The sequence below is a fragment of the Sceloporus occidentalis genome, unplaced genomic scaffold (genome assembly GCF_023333645.1).
Source record: "Sceloporus occidentalis isolate IW3139 unplaced genomic scaffold, rSceOcc1.0.p SCAF_3, whole genome shotgun sequence".
Lineage (NCBI taxonomy): Eukaryota > Metazoa > Chordata > Lepidosauria > Squamata > Phrynosomatidae > Sceloporus > Sceloporus occidentalis.
The window spans coordinates 86,311,986-86,338,408 of NW_028316983.1; the positions used below are offsets into that span (position 1 = coordinate 86,311,986).

The 26,423-nt window shown below is 39.9% G+C and overlaps 1 protein-coding gene across 8 annotated transcripts in view; it reads left to right on the top strand.

Annotated features, from left to right (window-relative positions):
• Positions 1-26,423, top strand: part of PATJ (PATJ crumbs cell polarity complex component) — a 210,028-nt gene that overhangs the window by 113,082 nt on the left and 70,523 nt on the right. For all 8 annotated transcript variants that reach the window (XM_089515294.1, XM_089515299.1, XM_089515296.1 and 5 more), the window contains exons 28-29: positions 13,331-13,527; positions 19,777-19,868. In XM_089515294.1, the coding sequence (XP_089371420.1) occupies positions 13,331-13,527; positions 19,777-19,868 (289 nt within the window). The remainder of the gene's footprint in view (positions 1-13,330; positions 13,528-19,776; positions 19,869-26,423) is intronic.

Below are 26,423 nucleotides of genomic sequence, written 5' to 3' on the forward strand. Positions count from 1 at the left end.
ACTTCTCTTTTAACAAAGCATTTCATAAGGCTTTGTAATATTGATAAGCTAGGCATGACCATCATAGGTTTTTGTTTGTTTGTTTGGGGGGGGGGGGACAGAGCAGGGATTGGAATCGCTGTATGTCTTATAACTTGGAAGCAATCGTGAACAAATCAGGAGCATTTTTTACAGATGTTAAGTGGTTACATTATACTGTCAATTCTAACTTACTGAATATTCTTTGTTCTACTCATGAGAGAGAAACACTTTGGCAGAGGGGAGATAAAACTATATGTTATCTTTTCTTTTACTAGTTACCAAAAAAAGATTTTTGAATTCTGTTTCTGTATGATTCTATTAAAAATCATTGGAGCTATTGAGAAAGATTAATAGTGTAGTTGCTCATTGTTTCAGTGGCAAGAAATTTCTAAACCTCAATTTGTTAAATTGCAGCTTTTTACTCTGCTTCATTTAGGGTCTTGTAAGCTATAATCAGTAAATTAGATGCACTAACTTCATAGCCCTATGATTAGCTTTCAAGGGACTGTGCATATTTTGAAGAAGTGAAAGTAAGAAAGATATGAATTGTTTGATGTGCATGATTGGTGCCCTAATTGTGCATGCAACCCACACTTTGAAGTGGATAAATATTGAATGAAGAGCATGAAGTAAGGCTGTATTGGTGATACCAGATCAAATGAATTCCTTGCATTTCCCCCACTCTGCAACTGGGGATTTAACTCTGGTTGCATAGGCTTGGTGCAGTTTTCTTCTTAGTTAGAGGACTTTTGCATTTCCCCCCCTTAAATGCTAATTATGATAAACTAAATTTTAACAAAACAATATAGTGGGGAGGGGGGTCCCATTGATAGCTAGAGCTCTAGGTACTGCAAGTAAGATACCATGTATGTTTGATTGGTGCTTAATAACAATAAAGAATGCATTCTTCACCAGCTGGTATGAACAGCAACATTTTTTTAAATCGTTTGTGAACTTTTGAGAGCCTGGAAAGGTTAAGGAAGCAGTAATGCTTGGAGCAGTCTGACATACCTTGCAATATTTCACAGATGAAAACTGGGACATGTGTGACCAAGCAAATACAGAGTGTGGTCAAGAGGGCAAATATTATTTTTGAAGGACAGACAAGCTAGAAGATGCTGAAGCAGTTTCTTTTTTCTGAGCCTACAGGGCAGGGCACCCCATCCTCACCTCTCTCTCATGCTAAATTAATGGCATGCAAAGTAGTATTTGCATGTTTAACTCAATTTGTTGGGGACAGCTGAGAGGAGAAACAAAGGAGAAAGTGGGAAGAGTAGAAAGAAACTGAGACATTTTAAATGCTGCGGAGAAAGTGGGATGACAGAGAATCATAGGCCCGTTACATACGGGCCTATAGTAAGGACTGGGTCCATACTAGGGTTAGAAAGGGGTGTCACTTCCACACGGGCGCCGCCATTTTTGACGCGTAGCATCCGGACGTCACATGGCGGAAGTGAAGCTGCGAGTGCGCAACTAGCGCCTCGCGGCGTTACTTCCAGGGTGCAGAAAGAAGCACCATTTCGGCGCTTCTTTTTGGCTGTGTCTGGGAACCGCGTGGTTTGGCCGCTGCAGTTCACGGACACAGCAACCGCCGGCGGCGACGAGCACCCTTCTTGTGCGCTCTGTAACGCACCATAGAATCGTAGAGTTGGAAGAGACCACAAGGGCCATCCAGTCCAACCCCTTGCCATGCAGGAAATCTCAATCAAAGCATCCCCGACAGATGGCCATCCAGCCTCTGTTTAAAGACCTTTAAGGAAGGAGACTCCATTACTCTCCAAGGGAGTGTGCTCCACTGTCAAACAGCCCTTACTGTCAGGAAGTTCCTCCTAATGTTGATGTGGAATCTCTTTTCCTGTAGTTTGCATCCATTGCTCTGGGTCCTAGTCTCTGGAGCAGCAGAGTCATTCCTCATAGGGCATGGTTTCTATACCCTTCACCATTTTAGACACGTTCCAGTTTCTCCACATCCTTTTTAAAATGTGGTGCCCAGAATTGGACACAATATTCCAGGTGGGGCCTTACCAGAGCTGGCAATTTTATCAAAAAAAAGCTTGCTCCCTCCTCAATATGATATCCCTTCAAATGTTTAAAAGGGGCTATCATATCACCTCTTAACCGTCTCTTCTCCAGGCTAAACATCCCCAGCTCCCTAAGTCGTTTCTCATAGGGCATGGTTTCTAGACCCTTCACCATTTTAGTTGCCCTCCTTTGGACACGTTCCAGTTTCTCCAAATCCTTTTTAAAATGTGGTGCCCAGAACTGGACACAATATTCCAGGTGGGGCCTTACCAGAGCAGAATAGAGTGGCAATGTTACTTCCCTTGATCTAGACACTATACTTCTATTGATGCAGCCTAAAATTGCATTGGCCTTGTTAGCTGTCACATCGCACTATTGACTCATGTTCAACTTGTGGTCTTAGAATCATAGAATCATAGAATCGTAGAGTTGGAAGAGACCACTAGGGCCATCCAGTCCAACCCCCTGCCATGCAGGAAATCCAAATCAAAGCATCCCTGACAGATGGCCATCCAGCCTCTGTTTAAAGACCTCCAAGGAAGGAGACTCTATCACCTTCCGAGGAAGTGCATTCCACTGTCGAACAGCCCTTACTGTCAGGAAGTTCCTCCTAATGTTCAGGTGGAATCTCTTTTCCTGTAGCTTGCATCCATTGTTCCAGGTCCTGTTCTCTGGAGCAGCAGAAAACAAGCTTGCTCCCTCCTCAATATGACATCCTTTCAAATATTTAAACAGGGCTATCATATCACCTCTTAACCTTCTCTTCTCCAGGCTAAACATCCCCAGCTCCCTAAGTCGTTCCTCATAGGGCATGGTTTCCAGACCCTTCACCATTTTTGTCGCCCTCCTTTGGACACGCTCCAGTTTCTCAATGTCCTTTCTGAATTGTGGCTCCCAGAACTGGACACAATATTCTAGGTGGGGCCTGACCAAAGCAGAATACAGTGGCACTATTACTTCTCTTGATCTAGACACTATACTTCTATTGATGCAGCCTAAAATAGCATTGGCCTTTTTAGCTGCCGCATCACACTGTTCACTCATGTTCAACTTGTGGTCTTCTTGGACTCCTAGATCCCTTTCACACGTAGTCTCATTCAACCAGGTGTCACCCATCCTATATTTGTGCATTTCATTTTTCCTTCCTAAGTGCAGTACCTTACATTTCTCCGTGTTGAATTTCATTTTGTTAGCTTTGGCCCAGCTTTCTAGTCTATTCAGGTCATTTTGAATTTTGATCCTTTCCTCTGGGGTATTAGCTATTCCTCCTAATTTGGTGTCATCTGAAAATTTGATAAGTATACCCCCAATTCTGTCATCCAAGTCATTGATGAAGATGTTGAATAGCCCTGGGCACAGGACAGAACCGTGTGGCACCTCACTGGACACTTCTCTCCAAAATGAAGAGGAGCCACTGCTGAGCACCCTTTGGGTTCAGATGGTCAACCAATTACTAATCCATTTAACAGTTGCATTGTCCAACCCACATTTTACAAGCTTGTTTGCAAGACTGTCATGGGGGACCTTGTCAAAGGCCTTACTGAAATCAAGATATACTATATCAACAGCCTTCCCTTTATCTACCAAGCTGGCAATTTTATCAAAAAAAAGAGATCAGGTTTGTCTGGCATGATTTGTTTCTTTGAAACCCATGTTGACTTTTTGTGATTATGGATATAATTGGAACTGTACTTGCCAAATCAGGTCAGTTTGATGGTATGAAACAGATTTTCTAGCATTTGGTAGTTTCAGAGGCAAAGCCATTTTGCCAGTGAGAGAGATGAATATATTCCAAAATGAACATACTGAAAATATGCCAAAATATGATGCTCTGTAAACTGATGTTTTCCCTAAGCTATATTAGTAACTGGATATTAAAATGGCTCTATTAGCTCAAAACAAAACAACATATTCAATATCCTTTTTGTAATGCAATAAAAACAGAATGACTAAAGTACCAGGTAATGAATGTAGATAATAGAATCCTTTGTAAAAACAGATGCTAGCTGCCTTCCCAGTGTTTAAATAGAACTCTGAAAAATTATACTAGTTGGTGAGGGGAGGGGGAATGTAATAAAAATAAGAAAGGTGGGGTTGGAAATATCTCTGAAATACATTTGTTTAAGCAGTAAATACTTCTACAAAACGATCATCTGAGATTCATATGAAGATGCAGACTCAACCAAATTACCCAACTGTCAGGCAAAATCAGCATGAAAACTCAGAGGATATTTGTATGTTGACTGCACAGCTAACATCATGACAGCACTGGGATTCATTTACACTCTGATGCTTTCATTTAAAGGATAGACTTGATTTGCAAAAAATATCTAATCTAAGCACTGGTGAGAGGTGCACCCCATTGAAGTCAAGCCCTCCCTGTTACTCTAAATTAGTTGCATTAGCTCCAGCTAAAATGAACATTAATTGAAAAGAGGGTGGGGGAGGCAGGGAACAACTCAGCATGTGTATATGTGAATTCCATTTAAATCAGCAGTATGTAATGAATGTGTCTCTGGGCAGCAGGTAATAGCAGAGTTCAGTTCTGAGCCAATCTGTATTGCTCCCTTCTGTGATTTTCTAGTCATCTGGTATTTTACCTCAGTGCTTTGTCAATACATGCAGCTTTCAGGCAACTGCTGGAACCCAAAGGCAGATTGACAGAGCACACAGAAATGTGATAGGGTAGGAAAGCCCTTCCCCCTTCAGCTAGGGACTACCTAAGCCTCTGCACTGAATATCTGCCTCAGGAAGTCTGGCTCTGGAGTCTAGTTCTGCCTTATCATCTGGTTTAAAAACAACAGGCTCAGGAAATCTATCAAACAATATATGAAATATAATATCCTGGTTGCCATCCAAAATTCTGCCATCAGAATCAGGATATGTTCAAATAAAATGTCTAAACATGCACCAGTAAATTTTCCAGACCACAATTGTACATGTTGACATATACCTGTAAAACATTGTAAAATATATTGCTTGTTGAAAACACTGTGGTTCTGAAGATGCACTTTGTATCTCAGAAATACAAGGATGTCTAGGGAATTTATAATGGAGATACAATACATCATGGAAATGAAGACTTCTTGCACTATTGACATTTGCCTTTACATGTGACCACACTCAAATATTAACAGGGATATTGTCTTGATGTGTTATGAGACACCAATCCATTGTCATCCAATCCATTGTCATTTGAATTCAACATGCAATAGAAATAGAAATACTTTAATAGTTACAGAAAAGTAATAATATATGAAACAGTGTGAATGCCATGCAGTGTGTCTCTGTATCTCTCAGCATCTTTGATGTTGCAATAAATGTTTTTGTTAGATGTTGCAATAAAGGATTCCAGATTTTAGAACACTATCAAGAAATACTAGACTACTCTGACATTTATTAAAGTAACTAACGTTGCATTGATTGTGTAGGTACAACCTTAAGATATAAGATACAGTCTCTCTCTAAAATAGTGGGAGAATATTGAAGGAGATTACTGTGAATTCTAGAGAAGAGTTCTACAGATAGCATGGGCTGCCAAAAGGACAGATGAATGGGTCTTAAAACATATCAAGCCTGAATTCTCACTAGATTTGAGAAACTAAGGCTTTCATATTTTGTACATTTCCTGAGATGTGACTCATTGGAAAAGATTATAATGATAAGAAGGAGCTAGCACCTGGGAACTTTCTATATAGCTCTAACCCCAGTCTCTGGAGTTTGGTAACAGAGCTTGGTCAACAGGCTTGGAAAATGGGTATATTGCAAGGGTGTTTAATGGGGGAGTTTGAGAGAGAAGCCCAGAGTCCTGTTTCAGTGCTACTTAAATCTTCTGAATATGGACAGTGAGGTAGATGCTGCATTCACCTGCAACAGTTGTAGGATGTTTATCTTCTTGCCTATGGATGTAGGTAACTTCGCCTGCACCAAGTGCAAGTTGGTAACCCTGTTGGAAGAGAAGGTCCAGCAGCTGGAGGCCTGAGTAGTGATACTTCAGCATATTAGGGATCAAGAGGTTTTCCTGGACAGAACGGAATGGATGGTCCTGGATGGGGAACACACACAGGACGTTTCTACAGAGGAGGGCACTTCACATACACAGCAGGTAGATGGAGTAATTTCACACACAGAAGTAGGGAAACCATGGATTGTTCTGTGAGCTTGCAGCTACAGAATTGATTTGAAGCTCTTTCCCTTATCAGGGATTATGAGGGAGAGCAGCAGGGACAGTCCTCAGGAAAAGTGCAGTAGACTTTGTTAGAATCAGTACAGAGCAAAGCCACTGTTAAGCCCCAAAGAAGGCAGATAGTAGTTGCGGAGGACTCCTTGCTGAAGGGTACAAAAACAGTGGTTTGTCAGCCTGACAAGTTGTAATGGGAGGTGTGTTGTCTCCCTGGGGGTGGGGGTGGGGATCCATGATGTGACAGTGAGACTGATGACTTGTCAAGACTACTGACCATTACGCTTTCCTTTTGGTCCATGTAGGAATCAATAATACTGCAAGACATAGCCTTCAGAATACCATAAAGGATCACAAGGCTGTGCATAGGAAGCTGAAAGAGCTGGATGCACAACTTGTCATCTGATCTCCCAGTTGAAGGGCATAGTCTAAGAAAGGGAAATAGTGCAGGTGAATCCTAGCTCCACAGATGATGCCACTAAGAACAATTTGGATTCTTGGATTATGGTTTGTGGTTTCATGTGGGAGGGGTAAGGGTAAAGGATGTTGACAGAAATGTTTTTGCCAACAGTCTCAAAAATTTGATCTGCAGGGCTTTAAACTGAGTTATGTGGGGGAAGGAGACAGAATTCTGGAAAGCAGAAGTTCATTAAGGGCTGGAGATAGTAGTCTAATGCTTATAGAGAGAACAAAGCCAATAGTGCAAGAAGCCAATAGTGGGAGGGGGAAAACTTTACATAGGCATCTAGTCGGGAAAACCCATGGTCTTTGATGTCTCAACGCTAATGCACAGATCATAGGAAATAAACAAGATGAATTTGAACTCCTAGCACAACAATCCAAATATAATATGGCATCACTAAAACCTAGTGGGATGAGTCTCATGATTGGAATGTAGTATTAGAGAGGTATTATTATTATTATTATTATTATTATTATTATTATTATTAACCTTTATTTATAAAGCGCTGTAAATTTACACAGCCCTGTACATACAGTCTTTTTAATTAGACGGTTCCCTGCTTACAATCTAAAAAGACACCACACAAAAGGAGAAGGGAGTAGTGGTGGGGAAGGGGATGAGGTCCAGCAGTTCCTCTCTACCTCCAAGGCCTGGACTAAGGCAGATGGACTGGAGGGAGGGCTTGGCTTCATAATGGATGGTTAATCTTCATCCAGGGAGGCAAGCAACAATTATGCCTGGGAACTCATCTCTGAACAGGACGGTCTTCAACTCCGTTTTGAAGCTGGTTAAAGAAGTGATGGCTCTTGCTTGTGGGGGAAGAAGGTTCCAGGAGTGAGGGGTAGCAAGTGAAAAGGGGCGAATCTGAGATGGGGCAGAGGAAATCCTGGGCTGGGACAGCAGACCTTGACTACCAGAACGGAGGGCCCTGGTGGGAAGGTGAGGAGAAAGAAGGTCTGATAAGTAAGGAGGGGCCAGCCCATGGAGGGCTTTAAACGTGGACAGCAGGAGCTTATACTGAATGCGGAAAGGGAGGGGGAGCCAGTGAAGGGATGCCAGCAAAGGAGAGATATGGTCAGAGCGGTGGGTGGATGTGATAATGCGTGCAGCTGAATGCTGGACAGAAATTAAAGGATGGAGTTATAACCTTTTTAAGGGAAATAGGCCAAACAGGAAAAGAGAAGGTATATAGCATCATATGTTAAGGATCTTTACACCTGTGATGAGACCCAGGTCTTGAATCCTGGAATCCAGGTGGAGAGCATCTAAATAAAAAAGGCAAAGGAAACAACAGGGATGCTATTGTTGGAGTCTACTACAGACCCCCAAGTTAAACCGAGGAATTGAATGATGCCTTTCTAGAACAGATGGCCACACACTCAGAAAGGAGAGATGTAGTAGTGATGAGTGACTTCAACGATCCTGATAGTTGCTGGAAATCAAACTCGGCTAAAACTTTAAGGTCTAGCGAATTCCTCACTTGCCTGGAAGACAATTTCATCCAGGATGAATGGCCAAAGAAGAGGAAACAAGGGATCAGCTATTTTAAATCTGATCCTAAACAACAAGGATGACTTGGTTAATGGGGTGCAAGTGGTGGGATCCTTAGGTGGGAGTGATCATGTACTCCTGGAGTTTTGTTATACAGTGGAAAGGAGAAGCCAGGCATAGTCAGACACACATTTTAGACTTTTGTAAAGCTGATTTCAGTAAACTTGGGGAAATACTGGGTATGATCCTCTGATCAGGAATAGTAAAAGGGAAGGGAGTTCAGGATGGATGGGAGTTTCTCAAAAAGCAGATATTGAAGTCATAATTTCAAACAGTTTCAATAAGGAGGAAAAATGACAGGTGTCAAGAAACTGGGATGGATGACCAAAGAACCTTTTTAATGAGCTACATTTTAAAAGGGACATGTAAAAGAAACGGAAAAGGGGAAATCACCAAAGAGGAATTCAGACAAATAGCTAGCATGTGTAGGGTCAGAAGTCAGAAAAGCTAAAGCACAGAATGAGCTCAGGCTTGATAGAGAGGTTAAGAACAATGTTTTCTTAAAATGTCCATAATAAAAGGGAAAAGAAGGAAATGGTAAGGATCATGACTTGTCCTGTTTATTTCAGCAGTCTCTTCTAAGCACTGCTAAACCTGATACATAATTAGTGTGATCCATGAGACCAGTGCTTATCAATTTTTCATCATTTATGCTTATATACTGCATTCTCAGCAGTACATAAAATGTTAAGTAATAATGGTTAAATGAATGAGCAAATCTAGATTTTGTTTTTGGTCATCTTGTGTTCAGTGCCACATTGACTCAGTCCCAATGAAAATGAGTGTCATACCCTTTAACTGCCCTGAATTGGATGCAATAGTCCTGATTAATCCTCTGACATCCCTCTTTTTCATCTGCTTTTAAAATGTTTTCGTTTTTCTCTCTTTCTCCTACTTTCCCTCTCTGCCCACTTCAGTTGCTACAAAAGTGCAAAAATACCTTGCCCTTAACTCAGCAGAGGTAAGGAAAAGTAGAGGAGGAAATCTTGCCCTTCCCCGTAAGCTCAGGCAAAAACAAACTGCTGGAATTTCTCCTCGTTTGTGCTTTGTTTCTCATTAATAACCTTTGCCATATTGAACATACTCTGAGGTTGTTTGGCCACATGTGTCCTGATTTTCCTCTATGGAGTGTTGGAGGATATGAAATTTACTTGGGACCTTTCCCTGTGAAATAGTTTCACAACGAAGGTTTTCTTAGGCTTCTATTTGCTCATTGTGTCTGCATTCTCATTTTTGTTAGTGCAGATTAGAATGCCAATGCCTGCATTCTACAACACTACATTCTTGAATCATTTTCTAAGTAGAAAACTTTGTACCTGGACCCTCTCAGACTTTTCAGTTAATATGTTGGCAAGTTACGGTAACTGGTTTATTTTACACTGGCCTCTAACAGGATTCTTAATGTTGGTCTTCAACCAATTTCCCTTAGCCCAAGAGAAAAAAATGAAATAGAGAGGATAGATTATATGTAAGGGAATAATGCAGTTACATTATCATTCACAATTACTTTATCATTCAACAAAGTACAGCATTTACTGGTGTCACGAGTGTGCCATCTGTAATTCAGATGGAAGGGACCTAAGTATCGATCAAGAGCATGTCAATGTGCCCAATAGAACCATATGCCTAATATATACTTGGATCTTTTACATAAAGAAAATAGTCTCTAGATCACTTATACACATAATTCTGCAATCCATTCTCCTTCCCAAAGCTTTGGGGAAAAAGTGGCAATTGATTATCTGAGAACTTTCAGATAGCCCAGCAAGCACTCATCAGGTTGCGATTATGCTGTTAAAGAAATCTCAGCAGTTAGAAGTCCCAGGAGAATCATAGAATCGTAGAGTTGGAAGAGACCACAAGGACCATCCAGTCCAACTCCCTGCTATGCAGGAAATCTCAATCAAAGCATACCCGACAGATGGCCATCCCAATCTTGGGATGTGTAATTTGGTGTGGTACATAGTCTCTACTGTAGTTCAAGGGAATTCAGTAAGGAACTCAATTAGAGAATTCTAAGTACCTCACTGAAGCACAAACTCCAGGATACTGATGAATGTGATCCATTACAATTAAAGTGGTATCAAAGTGATATCTACAGTCAAACCCACTTTGCCTCTTTCAGTCTTAGTTTTAACACAGTGTGGCTTCTTGTTACACACGCACAACCCTACCTTAATTCTCCTGTCTTGTGGTGGGGAGGGGAACACGAGTCCTCTTTACTCCTTCCCCACATGGGCCTCCCTAGCTCCTCCCACTGATGCGCATCACTAAAATGTCAGCTGTCAGTGTGACAGGTTTTAAGATCTATTGCTTGAATCAACAGCTGATGGCTCTACTTACCAAGAGCTGTACTTATGTAGAACCTCACAGATAGTTCTACCTACAGAAATCTTAGCATCAGAGATTATGGAACTGGTAGAAATTCCGGATCTCTTTGCAATTATAGCCACTGGGCTCCCTGAAAGGTTATTTAATAGAATCCCAAAGCCATAATGCTGTATTGTCTTATTGTAACATGTAGAGCATGAAATTTAAAAGGATACTAAGCTTTGTAGCTCTCCTGAGCTGCTAAAACATCAAAGCTACATAAAAAGCTGTAAGCTGGAAATTCTCTTTTCAAATCTTGCTTCCTCTGTAAACATACTAGGTGATTACTATCCTACTGGCATAAAGGTTTTTGTTTGCAATAGGAGAATAACAAATACATCTACTACTGCAATGGTTTTTGACACACAAACACTCATCCACATTTCTTGTGTTCATAATAAACACATAAGTGATACGGAGTTATACGTATTAAGTAATGAAAAATTCTTATTTTTGATTTTAAAGGCCATTATTTTTTATTTCTCTAGGTATGAATGTATGTAGACTAGTAACTTGTGTTGATTTCAGGTTGTAAATGTAGACTTAAGTTTTGGATGCCCAGTCTCCTATGCTGTGACAGTGTTATTTATTTGTCTTTAATTTGATAGTTTCTCTTCTCTACTGTTGCTATAGAAACATTCACTATCATAGATAACATTGTACTGGAAACACAGTCTCTCAGAGGAATGGTAGTTGTAATAGTGATGCTGTACATCCCATTACATATACTCATTTCATTTCTTTGATTGCATTAGTTGTTTTCATCATATGCTGTTCATGGGTGCTTTTGGATTGCCCTAAAAACGAGTGAAAAGAGAACTAAGAAGCACATAGAAAAGCAAAAAACAATGAGGAGACAAGCTCCACATGCTCTGGGATGGTCAACTGTTTATTCAGTGTTTAAAAAGCCACAATGAGAAAGGCCTTCTTCAGGAGCCTTCAAAAGAACTCAGTGGAGATGTAAATACTCTCCCAACTACAGGACCATGGAAAATAAAGGTGCCTTCTCTGCATTTTGTTTTTGGATTCCTTCTCAAAATGTATTTTTCTAAGACAGTTTGTACTAAACCTGTGGATATCTTGTTGTTTTTGACTTGAATGGTGCAAATTGCACTGCATATGGATTGGCTCTTAGAGAAGGAGTTTGCTTTAGGTCACTTCTCTCCAGAATGAAGAAGAGCCATTGTTGAGTCAGTCAACCAATTACAAATACACCTAACAGTTGCATTGTCTAGCTCACTTTTTACTAGCTTGTTTGCATAATGTCATGAGGATATTCATGAGGACATTCATGGGGACCTTGTCAAAGGTCTGGCTGAAATCAAGATATGCTACATCCACAGTGTTCCTTTCATCTACCAAGCTTCTAACTCTGTCAAAAAAGGAAATAAAATTAGTCTGGCATGACTTGTTTTTGAGAAACCCATGTTGACTTTAGAGATTGTGACATTTCTTTCTAAATGTTTACAGAGTGGTTAATGATCTTCTCTAGAATCTTTCCTGGCACTAATGTCAGGCTGTCTGGCGGATAATTGTTTAGGACCTCTCTGTTTTTGTAGATGAGGACAACATTTGTCCTCCTCCAATCTGCTGGGATATCTTCTGTTGATCAGGGGTTTGCAAAGATTTTTGCCAGTGGTTCTGAGTACCTTATATTTTATAGTATTTCGTTCTGTAACCCACCTTGATTCCCTCGGGAAAAGGCGGGGTATAAATAATAATAACAATAATAATAACAACAACAGCAACAACAACAACAACCTCTGCCAGTTCTTTCAATACTCCTGGATATAGTTCATTTGTCTTTGGAGACTTGAACTCATTTAGAATAGCCGGGTATTCCTGTACTACTTCTTTATCTGTTCTGTGCTGCAATTCATCTACTGCATGTTCTGCTCTGTTTTTCCCTGCACTGTTTTCCTTCTATGAAAAGAATGAGACAAAGAAGCTGTTGAGTAGTTCTGCATTCTCCCTGTCCTTTTAGCATTTTGCCAAAAGGACTCCAAAACACTCCTATCTGGCAGGAAAATTACATCTTCTTAGTTTATGCCTTTGGCATTCTTCCAAATATGGCTGTTTGGGTAAAAGACACAGAAGGTTAACATCATTCCTGTCCATTCCAAGTATATGAGAATAAAATTTATAAAGTTTTCTAGTGTAAAAATGGTTGCTTCACTTTCTTGTGAGCCTTTTGAATCTGGTGTTGTCAGCTGGATCAAAGTCATCTGGCTACCCTATAACCAGGTTGTACCAGTGTAACAATTAGATATCTCTGTTACAAGATAATTTCCAGTGGTTACTTAATGAAACAAATAATTTGCGTGATGCACCTCTTTTGTGTCTAATCCTTGTAAGTGATACAGAAATTGTGCGGTTTCCCCCCTTCTGTTGTATGGTTTACAAGGCAGATTGAGGGCCATATGGTTGTAGATGATGTTGTTTTGGCTATATAATTGATGAAATGTGGATAATGGGTATGCCATTAGTATATGTCAGAGGGTGGAGGTTCCAGGGCCAATTTTCAGTTCCCAGGATTGGCCATGGGCCACACCAGTTCCATGGACAGAAGACAATTTCTGTTTTTGTATAAACAAAAAAACTGAAGGAACATGGTATGGGGAAGTTATGACTAATCCAGGAACCAAAATGCAACAAACCTGTATGATACATGAGAAATCATGTCCTATGAATATATGTGTTATATTTCTTTCTTTATTTTTTAGAGAAAATCCGGCAAAGATATGCAGATCTGCCTGGGGAGTTGCACATTATTGAGCTTGAGAAAGAAAAAAATGGACTGGGACTCAGCCTTGCTGGTAACAAGGATAGGTCCCGCATGAGCATCTTTATTGTTGGTATCAGTCCAGATGGCCCTGCAGGGAAAGATGGAAGAATGCGCATAGGAGATGAACTTTTAGAGGTACATTTTCTTTTTAAAGAAAGTAAAAGAACTAAAAAAATAGACTTAGTGAGAAATGTAGGTATCAATCAGAATCAATTTTTATTAATGCTTAAGCCAAAGGCCATTTGCATGATTAAAATGTAAAACCGATGACAGAAATTCAGAATTATAAAATGCTCCATCAAATAACTAACATCCAAATTTTATACATTAAACATAATAAAATTCCATACAATTAAATAAAGCAACATTAAAAACAACTTCAAAGTTTAGATAAGATCATCCCCATGACAATCAACTGCAATGTCTGGAAATGTAGGTAGGTAGAAGGGGTCTCACTGAAACAGTGACACTCTCTGTCTCTTCCTCCCCCCTCCCCCCAGAAACAAATTAGATCCCATGACTTATTCTAGGCAATTGTGAAATTTGTTAAGAGGCAATACAAGATAATGTGGACATTTCCAGATGTACTATGGCTCTTTCTGTCTGAGATTCTGGATTCTCATTGCCAGTCATATTAATAAGGACTGGGCTAGACAGACTGGTATGACCAGCTATGAACTTCCGAGCTCATATTCTTAGCCACCAATGCTTTAATAGTTCTTGTGGATTTTATTCCACCACTATCACCCAGAACTCTATCTGAACAGCATATGACATGTAATGGGTGACCTTCTTTCTGAACACTGTATACAGGGGAAGCCAGCTCCATCTGGCCTTCCCTGAAAGAGGATCCCACCCCTCCATCCACCATCATCCAGAGGGAGAAGGGGAAGCCAGCTCCATCCGGCCTTCCCTGAAAGAGGATCCCATCCCTCCATCCACCATCATCCAGAGGGGGAAGGGGAATCCAGCTCCATCCGGCCTTCCCTGAAAGAGGATCCCACCCCTCCATCCACCATCATCCAGAGGGAGAAGGGGAATCCAGCTCCATCCGCCCTTCCCTGAAAGAGGATCCCACCCCTCCATCCACCATCTTTCAGAGGGGGAAGGGGAAGCCAGCTCCATCCGGCCTTCCCTGAAAGAGGATCCCACCCCTCTATCCACCATCATCCAGAAAGGGGGAAGGGGAAGCCAGCTCCATCAGGCCTTCCCTGAAAGAGGATCCCACCCCTCCATCCACCATCATCCAGAGGGGGAAGGGGAAGCCAGCTCCATCCGGCCTTCCCTGAAAGAGGATCCCACCCCTCCATCCACCATCATCCAGAAAGGGAGAAGGGGAAGCCAACTCCATCAGCCTTCCCTGAAAGAGGATCCCACCCCTCCATCCACCATCATCCAGAGGGGAAAGGGGAAGCCAGCTCCATCAGCCTTCCCTGAAAGAGGATCCCACCCCTCCATCCACCATCATCCAGAGGGAGAAGGGGAAGCCAACTCCATCAGCCTTCCCTGAAAGAGGATCCCACCCCTCCATCCACCATCATCCAGAGATGGAGAAGGGGAAGCCATCCCGCCTGGAGGGAGTGAAATGGCAGGCCCAACGCCATCGGGCCTATCCTTAAGATATAGAGCCTTCCCTCCAGTCCATCTGCCTTGGTCCAGGCCTCAGAGGGAAAGATGAACTCCAGAACCTGATCCCCTTCCCCACAACCATTCCCTTCTCCTTTTATGTTTTGTCTTCTTAGATTGTAAGCCTGAGGGCAGGGAACCGTCTAATCAAAAGATTGTATGTACAGTGCTGTGTAAATTTACAGCGCTATATAAATAAAGCTTAATAATAATAATAATAATAATAATAATAATAAAACTTGGGACAATTCCTGAGCTTGAGACAATAATTTTTTGCATTATGTCACCCAGGGGAATGTGGGCAGCTGAAGGTGAAAAAATAACTCTATCAAGCTCTGAACAATCCCTTGCACTTCGCGGCCCAAAATGAGTCTCTTTGCAGCTCTGTTGTGTGGTTCTTTTAACTGTAAATGCCAGGCGTTGAACCTGGGGCCTTCCTCTCAGCTATGACTCTTCCACCACAGTTGATGGCCTTACTAGGTGTCTTAGGCTAGGCATCATTCTCTCAGTCTCTTGCCTTCCAGCTGGGAATCAGATTATTGCCCTACCACAAAGATCTGTTATAAGCATTACCAATATTTTAAAGGCTTGGATATAATATATAAACAGTAATAGCTGTCATAGTTGGGAAAAGATGTAACTTGTTTTCTTATATATATATATTCCCCCACAGGAGAGTATTTCAGAGTAACACTTACTAATTGCAGAAGTTTATTAATGCAGTATTTTCCACTTGGTAGCTACACAGCTCTGCCAAAAAAAGAATGCCTGCAGAAATGCTGAAACTATCTATAAATATAAATAAGTGCCCTGGGATCTTATACTTACAAGTTTCTGACATATAGTATAAGTTTGTTTTGCTGTAAAATAGTGTTCCCTTTTCTCCTCTGTTGGAGTGATAAAATGATATTAAAAGTGTCTTGCAGTCATAAAAACTATGAGAGGAAAATTTGAAATCTCGAGTTTTTTGTGATGTTTCATATTTCAGCAGGGTGGGATTCTCAAAAAATAACAATTAAATCTCTAAACATAAGGTGTTATCATTACGCCTACAACACAAAAGATGACCATGGCTCACATGTACTATTGAAATTCATTAAAGAGAGTCAGGTCTTAACATGGTTAATCCCTTAATATCAGTATTGACCTGGAAGGAGACAAAATCAAACCACTACATGTGCTTTAAATCTGAACAGTGTTTAGAGCCCCAGGGCTGGTTCTTCTCAGCACTTCAGTTCTGAGAAGGAAATAAAAACATAGAAGACTACATCTAAATGTGTTTCCTGCCTATGAAGTAAAATCATTTCATCCCAATTCTGAAATGGAGGGGACAAAGCTTTCATGCAAGAAGTAGTGTCTCTGGTATAGGTACAAGTTCAAGCACTTCTAATTTTTTTAAAATGTATACATTAGTCATAAAAAGGTATGAGGAAACTGTGGCTCTCTTGATGTTGTTGACTGACAGCTACTAATATCGTTCACCATTGTTTACTCTAGCTGTGGCTGATGAGAGTTGAAGTACTACTTCACCTGGAGAGCTACATATTCTAAGATGTAGGCAATATTTTATGATTAACATACTATAATAGTGATATTTGCTTGACTAAGTAGTATCTGATGACTGACTTTAGGAACCTAAACCACCTCATCTCTGAAGATGCCAGCCACAGTTGCTGGTGAAACATCAGGAAAAAAACTCTTCTCGAACATGGCCTCATAGCCCAACCCCCCCCCCCCCCAAAAGAACACCTAATCGATGTTGACTGATACTTGAACTTGGAATGCGAAGCTACATGGTGGGAGCTCTAAGATGTATAATCTAATCTCAGCAGAAAACTTCCTGGACATTTTAGATCATACTGTGCATTTTTATATTAGTCTAATGTTAGCATGCCTGCTATTGCATTCATAATTCTTTCTTGAAGCACTAATTTAACATAAACCATTTGAATATGAGTGCATACATTTTGAGAATAGAATAACTATATTCTTTTATAGAAGGAAGGCTACAGAACATAATCAAAAAGCAAGAGAACGTTATTTTGGCCACTCTGCATTGCTTTTTAATCCTGTTAATTATGTTTAGCTTATCTATTGAGCTTCTATAGGCTTCACTTTAGCTGGTGGAAGTATTATCTTTGTTAGTTGTTTTTCAGGGGAAATTGTAGCTTTAACGAAATGTAAACAACTTAAGACATAGTCATGACGTAAGTTCTTGAATAATAAGGACAAGCGTTAACCCTGAGTGTCTGGCCAAAAGGAAGTGTTTTCACAAAAGGAAGGGAAAAACAATTTTTCTCTTGGGATAATTCCCTAGAGTAATTATCCTCCACATCATGATACATGGCCCCAATTTCCTCTTCCTTAAATTTCACCTATTAGTTTTCATTACCTTACCACGTCCGGCTTCTGTGAGATATTTATGATGTCATCCTACTCTGAGAGTTTTGCTTACTAAGGTTGCCCTTGTGTTAAATCTTGTTTTAATCTTTGTTCATAATTTAGCCACTCTATTCCCTAACTGGTAGTTACATTTATTTCTCTTCATCTCCCTTGAGCTTAGCTTTTCTTCCCCTTCATTTTAATGTGCTTTACTCAAAATGAGCCCTGGTCAGCAGATTATAGCATTACAGTAAGCAAGGGTTCTTCTCTCCATAAAGCCTGCAGGAAAGTGCAAAGCAAATGAAACTTTTATTAGTTTAGAAAAAGAGATACCAAGACAGGATCACTAAGGATGCATATTTGGGCATAATAAAATAATTTTAAAAAGCTGCTTTTTTGCCAAAATGTCTTTCAGTGCAGATAATAACAATAATATTAAAAAAATAAAATCGATAAAAATAAAAGGCCACATTTGATTAAAATCTGGTTAATGCCAAGTTTCTGTCTGAATAGAAAGGTCTTTTCCTGTATTGGAAGTAGGACATGATGGGGCTAGACTAGTATTCCTCACCTGGGATTTCCAAAACATCTGAGTGACTGCCATGATAGTCAGCTCTCGCATCCCCACTAGCCTTACCTCCAAAGAGAATGGATATCTTTTCTTGAATTTATAACTCAAAACAGCTTTACAGTGGAGAATATAGTTTTTCAAACTGTATAGGGTTTAATAGGTCACAACCAGCATTTTGTAGAATGTACAAGTTTGCATTGGGAAGGCATGCATCTGTGTTTCTAGCCTTTTCTGAGAGATTTCTTCCTTGAAACTAAGCCATCTTTAACTGTCCTGTCATGACAATCTGGTACAACTGTTGGGACTACCATAGACATATCATTCTTTTTATTTGTTTGTTTTTAAACTATTATATCTGTGATTACATAGCTTTTGTTGAATGCAAATGTATCAACAGCAATGTGGACAAGTGTGTATGTAAGAAAAAGAAGAAAAGAGAAATACCACTGGATTGGTTGTGAACACTATTAGAAAAAAAACAGTTATTATATTTATGCTTATCAGACAGATAACTAGAATAGTAGATTATTTCAAACATTACTAGGAGGTACAGGGATATGATGAATAATATTGTTACTATTGGAATGACCTCCAAATTTCTTTAAACCAGTTGTTTGATTGGCCATTTCTGTACTTTTTTACTTGTTTTAACTTCTCTGTAAGTGCTAATTCCCATATCTTACTCTTCCATTCATATAGTAAAAAATACATGATTCATACATAATACATAATGATTAAGGATATAATATGGAAGTAAATACTGCTAAACAAAGAGGGACTTGATTCTGAGAAGATACACACAGAGTTGTTAGCAGAGCTCTAGAAATTGTAATTACCTATTCCAACTTGAAATAGTTGGAACAGGTAATTACAAATAGAAATAGAAATTGAAAACTATAGTTTAAATACCCTAAAGGCACAATGAGACTTAAGCATCCATGGATTTTGTTATCCATGGGAGGTTCTTGAACCAAATGCCAGCTGTTACCAAGGGCCCATTGTATTTGGATGGGAGACTGTCAATGAATACCATATGCAACAGGCTATATTTCAGTTGAAGGAACTACCAAAACGCCCTTTGAGTACTCCTTGCCTAAGAAAACCCTATAAAATTCATGGGATCACCTTAAGTCGAGAGGCAACTTGAAGGCATACACAAACACACATGGTTTAGTTTGCTTGCAGGCACAGGCTTTCTTAGCAAAAAACATCAGTGTATAAGTTGCTTCACGTGGGGTGCTGCTAGATTGGTAGGATTTCTAGGAATGTGCGCTCAAACTGGTTAATGTTGAGTATATGTGCTCTTCATGCATTTTTGCACACTATCATACTTTAAAAGCAACTCTTGTAGAATACTGATCTCTACTTCTGAAAGGATATGAGTAATATGAGGAAAACTCTGATATGGTTTGACATTGTAATAGGTTTGCAGGAAATGGGATTTATATCTCCTCCGTGCTACAGTGTTTGTAACTTTTATCTCACTCATTCTCTCTGTAGTTTGATTTGAAGTGGAAGATGGCATAAACTGTGTTTATGCAATTTATCTTACTCCCACGATTGTTACCAAGCTATAATTATTCTGAGTGATAACCAAATGTAAAATCTTGTCTTTCAAGGCAGAAATAACAACACTTCCTTTTTTTCCCATTTTATTCTTGCTTATGTCTGAAAATAAGGTTAAAATAAGAGTATATGTGATGGTGATGTTTTTTTACTAAAAAAAAAGTAATACAAGTACAAAGCAATACTTAACCCTTTGTTACTATTATTTGTAATTGTGTTAAACGTTCTTTATAAAACAGATAAATAACCAGATCTTATATGGAAGAAGTCATCAGAATGCTTCTGCAATAATAAAGACTGCACCATCAAAGGTCAAACTGGTATTTATACGGTAAGCATGGCATAATCATTAACACTTGGGATCCCCTACTCCTGTATTACTGGCTTGAACTGCAAAATAAGTGCAAAATAAGGGAAATTTGGTTTTCAGAATAACATTTTCATTTAAGAACCTGTCATTTAAATGTTTTTCTCTGCCTTTCACAGTTAACATTCTTTTTATGATATAGCCTCTCCTTCTGATGCTGCTGTTGTCTGAGTCAACTGACAACTAATATGTCATTGTGAACTGCTTTTGAGCCATAGCTTTTCAAATTACTTTAAAATCATAGTGGTTATGACAGGCCATTTAGAGTGTAACCTGGTTTGGGATCTGAAAACCTACCTACTATCCTAACAGGAGGACAGTAGCCTAAGAGAAGATAGGATTCCATTAGACAAATTGGATGGACACATCTTGAGCTCTTTGGGTAGAATAGGACAATAGTCTAAATAAACCTTACTTCCTTTTTATGTTATTAATTACCGTAACACCAATAAATTTTCCTTATGTAAGAAAGGTCTTGCTTTTCATAATGTTACTGTAACTAGTAAATCCAAGGTCCCAGTATAAATATGTTTGGATGTGTGTTAAGGCTGAAAACTTTTGAAAAGTACATGCGAATATTCCAACTCCAGTGAGGAATAGAATGCTGTTGTCTAAACCTACACTGCATCTCCTTAAAATAGTATTTGTGTAGAATTTATGAGATTGGTTATCCATAGCATGTATTATAGTTTGGATTACATAACCACTATTTAATCAACAACACCTTGCTCCAGCTAGAGGCATTACACATGCAGAGGAAGGCTTCCTTTCACTCTCAGATTCTCAGGTAGATGGCAAGTTGGTCTGCACACAGGCCACCTGCTTCTGGTTGTCCTTTCACATTTGAATAGGAAAGGTTGTGCATGTGGACTCCTTGCAGAAAGAATAAAATTCCACAAATCAGCTATCTGGGAAGATGAACAAGAAAGTGGTTTCAGTTGTTACCTCTTGCCTCTCCACCTACCTTGCCAAGCATACTACTGATTTCATTTCTGTTGAGAAATATGAGAGAGAGTGCTAAATATCTCAAGCAGAGTAATCAAATTGGTAAGGCAGAAGCTGAACAACAACCAGTCCCACACCTACTTGTCTATTCACTGTATCTATCAGAGCAAACTCAGTTTTCTTTGTAAAACATATTAAAGTAGCTTTACCTGTTGTTTTTTTCATGGTCAAAGTCATGGTCCAGTGGAAAAGTGGCTTCAAGTTAGAATGATGCAGGAAGAAAATGTGTGTTGAAAAGCAAACAAGCAGGAATTTAGCAAACATGCAAACTAACAGTTAATAACTGCAGTGACATAAATGTTGCTAACACAAATCTGAACCTCTTTGAAAGAGCATCTTAACAGGTAGTGTTGATTGCTCTCATGCCCTTTACATTGGGATTGAGTCTTATTATCTATGCTTTTTGATAGGTAGCTCAGAAGTTGTAAAAGAGCACATTGAAGGCATTGCCGAAAAGAGAACCACATGTGTAGTTTATACACTTTGTTTTCATCACAGGGTTTGGAAGGCAGGGAAAAATTTAAGAGAAAGAAAGTAGCCTTGTTGAGGAGGATTCCTTCCCTTTGTGGCCTGGAGTATCTGTCTGGCAGCTCTTCCTTTTTCTTCTCCATTATGTTATGTATCTTTTCTGTAAAGGAAGGGAGGCAACTTGAGTTGGCAATAAGCATCCCTGACATTTTTTTTTTAGGTGGGGGGGGGCACTGAATTTGACTCACTTGCCAGCACATCATGCATAGGATTTTGTTTGTAGGGCTACAGCGGTTTCACTGTTGTACATTCATCTTTGGCTTTGCCTATTATGCTAAATTCTGCACCAGTGGAAAATGCTATCCATTTCATTGATAGTTTTTAGAGTCTACATTGGCTAGCAGATTTTTTATTGAATAAATATTACTCTCTTATTGGCTTGGATCCAGTGATTCACTGCTTGAGCAGAAGGAGTTTTTGCCTTATGTATGTGCATAGATATGAGCATGAGTTCAGCCACCAGTGCTGCATTCGATTGTATTCTGAGGTGACTCCTGAACCTTTTCATGAAGACAAAGCAATGGAACAGGAAAAGTAGACAGGGAAGTTCTGCTTCATGATCAAAACTCCACTTGAGTTCTTAACATCTGAGCCATTATTACTAAGACCTTGCTGAAGGGCTAATAAAGAATTATTAGTTGATCTGTAGGTTGCATCAATGACAGGAGGGAATCTGTCTGCTTTAAAGCATTATTTTGCTGATAGCAAAATAGCTCACATCACAGATGGAATGCCATATCTGTGGAATACCAATAGGCCAGCTGTCACTGGGGAAAGGTAGGGAAAGAAACATGAAGGTATTACTTGATAGATATGAAAAAGGTTTCTTAGAATACAGTTTTGAAATTCTGCTGCCATAATGTCTCATCTTAGCCATGCTAGCTGGGAACTGATGGGAGTTGCACTTCCAAAAAATGAAGAAGGTATCATTTTGCTACTTGGTGCCTTCCTGATTTTTTGAAGTGCAACTGCCATCAATTCTCAGCTCGCACAGCCAAAATGAAAAATCATGGCAGAAGAATTTCAAAACCTCTAGAGTACTATAGAGTGAATAATGATTAAGAATAACTCTGAGGTGTGAATAGGCAAGTTCATGTTCATCTTTTAACTCACAGATGACCCCACAGATACAGGTAAGCAATCTGTTTTTCAAACTTCACTTCAGCCATGATATCAGAGGCTTAGTAATAAAAAAGGGACATAAATATTGACTCAGTTTACATGGTTATTGTAAACATTATGGGACTAATTACACGAGCTTCTAAAACCATTTAATACATTCAGCATTCAACTCTCATAAATGGCAAGGGTGCAAAAACCCTTGGACACAAATCTCTCTAGGACCCTCAAGCCATATATTGGCCTGTACTGACAGGGTGGCTGGACCTGGCTGTACACATGTTCCTCACTCTCTTGCTCACTTACACATTCAGGCAAGATGGGGAAAAAGGAAGGGGCAGAGGCAGGAAGAGGGAGAAAGGAGACACCCATCCCATCTCCTTCCTTCTCCCACATGAGTGACTAAGGGAATGCGCACACCCTCCCTCCTCACAATTTCCTGTGCCATCCCCTTCCCACTGACCACCACTGTGAGTGAGTGATGGAACACACATACCCTATTTCCTCAAGCTCTCTCATCCCATCCTATCCCCTTCTCTCCACCCTACATGAGTGAGTGAACGAAGGAATTCATCTTCCATCCACGAGCTCCTCCATTCCATCCCTCCCCCCCACTGTGTGAGCGAGCAAGGGAATGGGGGAAGGAACACACACATCTTCCCTCCTCATTCTTCTCCATCCCATCCCCTTCCCCATCGATGCACCCATGCAAATAAGCAATGGATTGTGCATGCCCCCCCTCATACACTTCCACCCCTTTTCAGGTGAGTGAGCAAGCAAGAGAGAGAATGTGTGCCCTTTTGGGTCCAGCCACCCCATCAGTTTGGTTTCCTCCCAGAGATATCTTTGTTATCATAGGCACTTTATAGATGGGCCCTATTGGGTGCTGTCGTTAGTGTCCACACATCATGGCACGGTTGTGACGCCGCAAGAAGAACCCGCAACTGTGCCGCAAGTTCTTTTTGCTGCGATTCCCTCATGCAGCAAAAAAGGGCGGCGGAAGACCTCCCTTTTGGGCGGTCTGTAAAACGCCATAGTCAGTATTAAAAGTGTAACAGGGAAGTAGTGGAGGTGGCAGCCAATAGTAATCTACAAATAATTAAATCCCCAATTCTTAACTCGCCAATGTGAAGTACATGCACCAAATCAAGTGACTGAAATATTTATGTAACTGAAGATATATCTCAGAATGTAATCCTTAATTTCATGTTACTAGATCTCATATGACTGGGGGGAACAAAGCTAGTGAAATGAAGAATTACTTGCTATCCTTGGCAATACAGTGCATCTGGAAGAGATTAATCATTTTGATTCCAGTCTACTCTTACTTTTCCCAGCTACTGAAAATATCATGTACATTGCTTAATTACATTGGAAAATATTCTGATTGTAACAAGAAATATACGAAACAGGATACAAGAAGGATTGGATGATAAAGCAGTGCTACTCAAAGTGGTGGGTCATGGACTGATGCCAATCTCTGAGCCATCAGTTGCCAATCCCTGGAGTGTTTCCATGAAAGAAAGAAACAATTAATGCCATGGATACAAATATGGTAGAAATATGGTAAAAGTCTTGCACATGTGATACTGGAAATAAAAAGACAGTGACAACTGTTTGCATGTGTACTGAATTTTTATTGTTACCCTCTGTAATTGCAACTGTTCTGGTTAGATGCCCTCATTTGCTTGTGCTATCATCAAAGGACTGTTGTCATTACTCTGGTTAAAAATAGAATGTGTTACAGTTGCTGAGTGGTAATGCAAAAAGACATATATTGTTTGTGATGCTTTCTCTTTGAAACAACCTCTTTTGAAGCTGCACTGAAGTCATTTGAATATGTCCATTCCCAGCAGAAGGAGGTTATTTGCTGCAACCTCTTCTTACCTAGTCTTATCCTTTCTTTTTGTTATCTTTATGCCATTAAAAAGTACCACCTCTTTCAAAGGATGCAAAGTGCAGATTTAATAACTATGGAGAAAAGCAGATGACACTAGTGCACTTAACATTGCTCAAAATAATGACAGAAATCCAAAGAGCACATTAGGATGCAATTAGTCATACTTGACAAAGGGCACCTGTTGAAAATGGAAACACTGTGTTGTGTTGTTTAGCATATTTCGACTTCACGTTATAATCCTCTCTTTCCATATTACTGACTGGCCTTACTCCATATCATTGTCTTCAGTAGGTTGACTGCTGCCTTCTATGACAAGCATGTGTTTCCTTTGAAAGAGATGGTAATTTTAATGACATATATGATATGCATGTATATGTATATGTACATATACATACATGCACATGTATGGTATACAGGGAAGATATATGCTTTCCTCACCTCCCTCTATAGCTCTTCATATTGTGTTGAGAAAAGGCTTTTGCTAAATTTCATCTGATATTTGGGAGAGGAAGTCAGTGTATTTCAGGGACAGTGTTTGGTATGCAGGCATAGCTTTCACTAAAAAGCCCTTTCATTGTCCAAACAGAAAAAAGATAATAACTAGTTTAAATTATAGGCTGTCTGAAGGTATTATTGTGCTATCAGATCTTCTCATTAGAGGCTGCATCAAGAGTTGGGAATATTTTATGCTGATTTCCTTAGTGCTTGTGCTGATTATATGTTTTATTATTTAAAAAAAAACATCAACCAACAACTGGCAGAACCTAAACTGGCACCAGACAAAAAATACTAGAGATTATGGGGCTTAAATATGCTGATTAATTCTCATCAGCAAGAGCTATCTCCTAATTGGTTTGTGTACTTGGGGAAACAAAAGAAGCTAGAAAATTATTGTTTAACATGCTGTAGTGTTTGAGATGAAGATGCTTGGAAAATCAAGCACAATTGAATATCATGCACCCTTTGATATTGTACATGCCTTTAGGTACCTGTTATGTACTCCTTGCTATGTGGCTTGATGACCTTGGTCACTGTAGTTCAAAGACTGTAAAGCTTTGAAAAAAAGAGTTGGATGAAAGCATAATGAACATTCTAATCAGATACTTTACTATTTCTATGGATCTTCAAATGCAGCAGCATTTGAAGACCCTCCTTTACAATGAATATTCCATTCAGACACTACATCTGTGGACTATATTAATGCATCAGTAGCATTTGAACAACGTGTGCCGAAAGCATGATACAGCAGCCTTGCTGAGCCAAAACAGATCTAGATCTGTTTATTGCTGTGGACAAATGATCACCTAGGAATCCTATGTGTGCCTCTCCATCTGGTTATTACTTTGGATGGGGGTTATCCAACTATCATAGTATCAAAGTATCATATCTTAGAATCACAGAGTTGGAAGACACCATAAGGGTCATCCAGTCCAAACCCTTGTGATGCAGGAATACACAATCAAACCACCCCCACCCTGTACAACATGAAACCCCTTCCCCACACTAGTAAAGAACATGTACAACTAACAGAAGGGATTCAGTCTTGGTATCTAAATGGATCTGCAGATCTGCCATGAGAACCTGCTGTCCCAGTTCCTCTATCCATTGAAGAACAAAGGTCTATCTCAAATGCCTGCTCAGCCATTGACCACCAGGTCAAGGCTTCCTGAGAGTGGTTGGGATGAGTCTGGAAAATAAGATCTAGGGGGAAAGGCAATAAGAGGCTCAGAAGGACTAGGCATGCAGTGATATAGACTGTGGGACTTACCACATCCCTCTATTGCACTGGATGGGGAGCTCTTACCCTTGGCACCATGGGCACACACCTCCTGTAGGAAATAGTTGTGCTTGATAAAGTGCTTATGCAATCCTTTTTCATTGATCCCTTATGGATGCAGTACTTGTACCCCAGCTTCCAGCTTTTCTGAATCCTGTAACTGCCAACAGTCACTTTTCATCGTCTGTAG